At 43.6% G+C, this 7,505-nt stretch overlaps 1 protein-coding gene across 13 annotated transcripts in view; it reads left to right on the top strand.

Annotated features, from left to right (window-relative positions):
- Positions 1 to 1,504: 1,504 nt before the first annotated feature.
- The window catches only part of ZNF618 (zinc finger protein 618), a 181,182-nt gene continuing 175,181 nt past the window's right edge, over positions 1,505 to 7,505 (top strand). For all 13 annotated transcript variants that reach the window (XM_077142603.1, XM_077142595.1, XM_077142558.1 and 10 more), the window contains exon 1: positions 1,505 to 1,589. In XM_077142603.1, coding sequence (XP_076998718.1) covers positions 1,557 to 1,589 — 33 coding nt within the window. In that variant the 5' untranslated portion in view covers positions 1,505 to 1,556. The remainder of the gene's footprint in view (positions 1,590 to 7,505) is intronic.

Raw genomic sequence — 7,505 nt, 5'->3', positions numbered from 1 at the left:
TATTGGGGAAAATTTCTGTAATCCTTCCTGCCTCATATTGATCCAGTTCTTTAAACTTAGATTTTGTAAAGTAGTTTTGATATTTTAAGAGGCTGCAGAGAAAAGGTTCTCATCTACTCTTTGAATTCCGGTGCTTTTGGTTTTTAAAATAAACTACTAATTTTTTCTTGGGGAGGAGTAAAGAAAGTGTTCTGTTCACCTCTCACCCATATATGAGCAGTTCTTCACAGTTTTATTTTAAAAATCAATCAGTTGTGTATGTGTGGAGGGAGTGTTGTAGGATAGGTCTTGTCTCTACACAGGGTAGAACCTTTATACGTTAATTAAAAAAATTTTTAGAAAAATTTGATTGGGGGAAGGTTGTGAGGAGGACAGAAAAGAGTCCTCTTTTAATTTTTCCAAGTCACAAGGAGGTAGTTCCTCAAAATTTATTTTTAAAATACATTTTATTTTTTAGGGTGTGGGATAAAAATATTCTTGTTCACCTCGAATTTACATAGGGTTAGTTCCTTAATTTTTTCTTTTCTAAATGAACCAGATTGGGGGATATCGGAAGGGGATACCACCCTTAACCTCTCACCCATCTCAACATAGAGCCTGAACTTCCAACTTTTATTTTAAAAATAAATCTGAATTAAAAAAAAAAATTGGCAGGGCTAGATAGAAATATTCTTTTCCTCCCGTATTTCACATAAAAGCAGTTCCTCAAATATTTATTTAAAAAATCAATCTGATGGGGGGCGGCTGGGGTCTCTTTAATCCCCCGGGTCTTAACAGTTCTTCATATTTTTATTTTTAAATTACATTGGATATTTTGGAGGGGTGGCGGGGGTGGGCAATAGGAACATTCTCATTAACCTTCCCATTTTTCCATAAGGCCGGTTCTTCAAACTTTTATTTAAAAATCAGCCTGATTTTTGGGGGGTGGGGTGGGGGGAAGAATTCCCATTAACCCCTTGTGTCCCACCAAGGACCAGCTCTCCAAACTTTTTTCCGAACGTGCAAATGACATTTCCAGGGGGCTGGAGAACGGGGTGGGGTGGGGGGTGGAAGGTAGAAGGGACACGGGGGCAGGGTGGGGGGGCGCGCAGAGGGCAGGGCGCGGCGCGGGAAAGTTTGGGGGGCTGGTGCGCGGCGGCCCGGGGGTCGGCGGGCAGCCGCGAGCGGCGCGCCCGGGGGCCGGCTGGCTTTGTGTGCTGCGCGGAGGCCGGCGGAGAGGAGGCCGAGGCCGAGGCCCGGAGCTCGCGGGCCGCGCGGCGAGGCGGGCCCGGGGGCGGGCAGGGCGGCGGGGGGCGGCAGCCACCCCGCGAGGGGCACCTCGGCGGCGGCTGCGGCGGCTGCCGGGCCGGGCCGGGGGTGGGGGCGAGGGCCGGGCGCCCCCCCCTCCGTGCGCCCCCGCCCTCCCCCCACCCCCCCTCGGCCTGAGCGGGGCGGGCGGAGGAGGGAGCGGCGGCGGCGGCGGCGGCGGCGGCAGCGGCGGCGGCATTGTGCGCGCACCAGCGGCCCGGCCCGGGAGGAGCAGGACGCGCCGGGGCCGCCTCCTCCCGCACGGACCCATGAACCAGCCGGGCGGCGCGGCGGCTCCGCAGGTACGACTGGGGGCCGGGGGCATGCACCGCGCGGGGGGCCCCGGGGAGCCGGGGCCCGGGGCGCTGCGCCACTTCATTGCAAGATTTGCAAAATGCAAAGTGCCTTGGCACGTTTGCGGGCTTTTTGTGGGCGCAAACGGGAGGGTCGTGGTCTGCGGAGCCCCCCCGGGGCGCTGAGGGATGTGAGGACGGTGGGGGTGGCGAGGGGTCTTTTCGGGCCCCCACCCAGTGCCCCCTGTAGCCCCGGGCTCGGACCGGAGCCCAGAAAACAAAGCGGCGAGAGAGCAGAGCAGCCATTTCAGTTTGGACAATTCACATTTTGCAAAAATGCAACCCCTTCCAGCTCTCCCCCCTCCCCCCCAAATTTGCAATTTCCCTTGACCGTTTCTGAGCCCGGGGTTCTCAGTGACCCTCCGGAGGTCCTTTCTTCCAGGACCCCAATCTTTGCAACAATCTTTTTTTTTTTTAGGCCATATTTCCCTTTCTCAATTTTTTTTTCTAATTTTTCTTCAAACGATAGTTTTTTTCCCATTAAAACGACGCCACCTAGAGGATACTATTTTGTAAATAAAAAAAAGAAATTAAAATTGAAAAAGAAATATTTTTTATTTCTTATTTTTCAAAAGTTTGCACTATAAGGTAGTGGTGGAGACAGAGATTATTATTATTATTTTCTTTCTTGGGGTGAAAATTTCCACTTTGCGCTTTCCAGGAGCGTGGAGACAGTTTTTATTTTTGAAGCCAAATCCAGATAATATGTAAATGGGAATTAAGCTGGAATTTGAATGAATTCAGATTTTGGAGAGGAGAAAGCAAAAAAGCTTTCTAAAGCAAAGTCAGATTGGCTGTCCAACTCATTGGAATGAGAAAAAAACTAATTGGAATGAGAAAAGGAGGGAAATTGGTGAGTTTAGGGGAAACTGGGAAAATTGGTTTTATGAAGCAATTAGAAATTACACTTTATTGTAATTTGGAATTTGTTTAGCTCAGCGGGCAAAAAAGACTAATTTCATTATTTAGCAATGTTTAAAGTTTTTCTATTTCCAAGAAGGAAGGATTTAAGAGAAAATAGACCCTAAAATGTTGGCTTTGGACACACCCAAAAATTGTAGTTTTAAAAAAATTTTGCATTTACATTTTACCGCATTTAAATCTCAAAATTCTTAAGAAAAACAGAAACTGGGAAAGTTGATGTGAAATCCTGTCTGTTTTTTTTGCATTTGTTGTGTTTTGTGTTTTTTTGTTTTGTTTTGATGGAATAATTAAGATTGTTTTCTTATTTTGTTTCCTGAAAGGTCTAGGCATATCTTTTTTATTGTTGTTGTTTTAACTAGAAAATTCAGGAACCTTTTTTGAACAATATTTAGTGGAAAAAATGTAAATTCGTTATGTTATACAAATTGAGTAGCCTACAGATTTGTAGGAGAGACCGCCATTAAAATAAGATATGCATAATTAACATTATTATAAAAAAACTAACAGTGGATTCACAGAAGCTCATTTTTTATGACATGCAACTGAATCAGTTGATGAAGACAAGGGTTGAGGAATCCATGGTAGGAAGAAAATTTTCCCTTTTCTATGCTTGCTCACTCTTCCAATTTGGAAAATTTATTATTTTTAAAAAATCCGATTGGTGTCAGGCCTCTTTGTGGTGTGGGTTTGATAGTGTATTAACATTTGGCATTTTTCAAAAATTTGATTACTTTCAAAGGGGGAGCAATCCATTAGCCTTGATGATTTTGTGGTTTGTGTTAAAAAAAAAAACAAATTTTGCTGACTTAAGAAAGAAAATGGGAGAAAAGCAGAGAGGATTTGAAAATTCTCATTCTTATCCATTTTCCCTAGTGGAGCATTTACTTTGCTGAAGAAATGGGGTAAAATATTAGCTCAGCTGAATTCTAGCAGGAAAATTTAATTTTTTAAAAGAAAAATGTAATGAAAACACAAACAAAAGCCAAATCCAAAGGTACTTGCCTCTGGAACATGAAAGCATATCTACAAACAGTATTCATTTGGAATGTTTGGGCTTTAAGAAGAGGCAAATGAAGGTGAAATAAGCAAAAAAAAAATTTTTTTTTTGTAGAAGATAAACATTGAATAGATTGAAATTTGAAAAATAAAAATAAGGTACCCACCTAAAGTTGTAAGTTTATTTGTGATAATTTGGTATTTGGTCTTACTGAACTTGCTGGGGATTTTGAGCCCCCCCCCCCCCAAAAAAAAAGTTCTAAATTTTCTATTTCAAAGAAGGGGGGGTACAATTAATGTTTGCCCGGTGGGATTGTAGATGGGGTGTTGGTGGGTGGCACAGGTCCAAAGGCTGTGTGCCTCTTTCGCCAGCTGGTCTTGGAGTATCTGGTGGCCCCAGTTCATGGATTCCCACCCTGTCTTGTAGAAATTCGGATTTCTAAGGGAATAAAGTTCCACATTTCCCATCATCACCATTGCATTTGGGAGAGTTTATTTTTTTAGTAACGAAATCCTTCAGGGCCTGACTGGCCATATTCTGACATATTTGGAATGAGCTTTTTTTTTTTCCAGAAGTAACATAATTAAAAAAAATTAAAAAAAAAAATTATTTAGGCCGATGTCTAGGACAGTCAAAGAATTTAGAATTTCCAAGGGGCTTGGAGGCCTCTTGGGACAGTAGGCCTGAGTTTAGGAGACTGATGAGAGGGCTGCTCCTGGGCTAGGAAGGGTTGGGTAGGGGGAGGGTTCCAAGCAGATGTCAGGGTTGTAGATAACAGGTTATTTCTGGTGCAGGGAATAAAAATATTGCATCAAGTCCCTTTGTGTGTCCTGAATCTCCTGACACAAAAGTCAGATTCCTTCGTTCTGAAATTTTGTTGTGTTGACTCTGGTTTAGAGAGATCCTCTGGACAGAAATTGAAAATTGTTTTTGTCGTGTAGACCTGTGTGTGTTTTTTTTTTAAATTGGTTATTCTGATCATGTTTGTGGTAAGGAATAGAAGTGCATGATGGTACTGCTGGGGGCGGGGTCAGTTTTCTTTTGTTTCTATTGGCGTCTCTTTGGATTGAGGTCTGACCTGGGCCCTGCCCCCTCTCACCTCCTATTTTCAATGGAAGGGTGACCAAAAATGGATATATGAGCTAATTTTTACTAGCTCGAGTCTGTTCACCATACTCTCTTATAATATTGGGTAAAAATTGTGGCAGATTGGACTTGAGGGGTGGTAATTTGATGATGGGCTGAGTTGTTTTGGTGAAAGATCATTTATGCTTAGTTTCACAGTGGAGACTCTTATTACTTCATGTTTTGCTTTTCTGTCTGAGGTTTTTTTTTTTTTTTTCTAATAAGGTTTGAAATTTCAAGGGCCTGCTTTATAGCTTGACTTCGGACCAAGCTAGGAAAAAGGGTTTGCTTATACTTTCAGCTCCGCACTGAGGTGGACTTGAACAAGGGCTGTTGCTTTTGCAGGAGGAAAACAACAAAGATGGCTGGTCAGCATAAGGCTGACCTCTCCCTGGTCCTAGAAACTGAATAGCCAATGGTTTGTTTCATTTGAGAAACAGAGTTTTAAAACTCCTCCAGCGTCAGACACAATTTTTTCCCCACCTTGGACTTTTTCCCACCTTTGACTTGGCCCTTGGGGTGCTGCTGCTCCTGAAAACAAATCCTCATATCTTTTCCTTGCTGTGGGGTGTTTAGAACTTCCTTTCTGTGTTTCACTGCTTGATTTTTCATGGTCATGATGAAGTTTTGAAGTCTTTCCATGTTCTGGTGATTTTTCGTGTCATTTGTGTCTCTGCCCTTGATGATGCGAAGTGAAATGGCTTGTGGGCTCACGGGAGCCCTAGCTCTCCCAAGGTCTTGCGGTGTGTCCTTGGGCAGGTCACTTTTTCCTTCCGAGCCTCAGTTTTTGCATTTGTTAAGTGAGAGCTTTGGATCAGATCAGGGATGACAATAGAAAGGTTCCATCTCTGGTTCTAACTTCAAGTTTGTAAGCTGCTTCGGTCATTGTGTTGAGAAGGATTCTGAGGCCACATCCAGACTCCCATATTCTTGAGAGAGGAGTGTGGTGATCATATAGTGGGGCATGAACCTCATATTTACCATACCTGAACCAGACTGCAGATCACAGCTCATTAGTGTGTTGTGAAATAAATTCATTGGATCACAGTCAGAAAAAAATAAAAATAAAAGAGAACAGGATAGAATAGAAGGGAATGAAAAATGCCTGTGTCACAGCATAGGGTAGAGATAAATATTATGTCATGAGGTTTTTGCTGTATTTATTTTTGTGTATGCATGTTCTACATTTCTTACTCTGGGTCAGAGTCAAAAGAGTTTGAGAAAGACTAGACTAGATGACCCACCATGGGCTACAAAGTATCCTGTACTCTACTGCTTACATTTTATTTGCTTCTCAGTTATCCCAGTTGACTTTTTTGCAGACCGTGTGGACTGGCTGTCCTGGGCCACATGTTTTGTCTTTGCCATCTCAAGGGCTACTTGCGAAGTAGTGTCCGCTGCCTGGGAGGTCAGGTGCACATCCTGACCTGTGGTTCTTGGTTGAGAAGGGAGCACTGTGGTCAGACATGCTGGAAAGATTTAAAGTAGCTGGGATCCCTGTGTTGAAGGGAGGGATAGCAGTCAGAGTTTCTTTTATTCTAGGTTTTTCCTTCTGATGGCCAGAGAATTTTTCTTAAGTTAGGGAGTCTGTGTTTGTGCTCTGTTTAAGTTTTAACCGGACTTGGCGTCAGTGCCCGTATTTGCATGTTCATGCACTTCCGAAGAGCTCCAGCTTGCCCTCTTGGTCTCCTCATCTTCTAAACGTGCCAGATGAGCATGTCGGATTGAAATGTTTGTGCCTGCAAATGTGAGCCAGTAGCACACTCAAAAACAGTAGAAAACAAAAAACAGGTGAGATTAATTTTATAATATAGTTTATTTAACTGAATATAGCCACAAGACTCTCATTTCAACATATAATCGTATGAAAAATTATACATATGATATTTTATAATCTTTTTTGGCCTTTAAGTCTTTGCGGTCCGGTGTGTATTTTACTCCTATGGCATGTCTCCATTTGGACTGGTCACATTGTACGTGCTCAGTAGCCACCTGGGACTGCGGGCTCCTGGATTGGACAGCATAGGGCCAGACCAGTGTTCCATCTGGTTGTCTTTACTATATGATCTCAGGAGGTTAGTGACAGCTCTCAAACCTCTTGGTTTTCTTTCTGAGCACCCTGTTCTTCTGTGTTCTGAGGCATCCAGGCACGTAGTGGTGATGAGTTCCATCCATTTAGCCTCTCCTGGCTAACATGATCCTTGCATCCCTTTTATTTGTTCAGTCTTCTTCCAGGGTTAAGCCAATATCCTATAGTTTAAATGAGAAATGGAAGACAGAAACTTCAGGGTGATATGTCCCAGCATGTGTGTGGCTCAAGTTGAGAAATTCAAGTGAGGGAGCTGGTCACTGAGGCTGGGTTTTAAATACAGTGTTGCTTGAATGAAAGATGAAGATGTAAAAAAAAAAGGGGGCTAGGACCTTCTTCTCCGAGGGAACGTAGGAGATTGGGGCCAAAGGCTGACTGTCAGCGACATCCATTTCTGAACTGAGCTTGGAACCACCGGGAAACTTCCCTAGGAGAGGCTTAGGTCAGGCGCATACAAATTTTCTGACAGTCACCCTGTTGGCGAAATGGAAAGCTGAATTTGGGGTCAGGTAGCCCAGAGTTTGAAGTCCAACCTCATCTCATGGTTAGCTTTGTGTTTCTTTGGGAGAGTCACTTCTTGTTTTGGAACCACAGTTTCTGCGTCTGGAAAAACGGGGCTAGTAATCCTGACCCTTAAGGGTGGTTTTGCAGTTAAATGAAGCAGCACATGCACCTGTGGAGACCCTGGCCAGCCATCATCCTAGAAGGCTGTCAAACGTGTTAGTTGATT

Source organism: Tamandua tetradactyla, chromosome 2 (assembly GCF_023851605.1).
Source record: "Tamandua tetradactyla isolate mTamTet1 chromosome 2, mTamTet1.pri, whole genome shotgun sequence".
NCBI classification, from domain to species: Eukaryota; Metazoa; Chordata; class Mammalia; order Pilosa; family Myrmecophagidae; genus Tamandua; species Tamandua tetradactyla.
The sequence above is the reverse complement of the archived record's forward strand: the minus strand, read 5'-3'. Positions and strand labels throughout refer to the sequence as shown.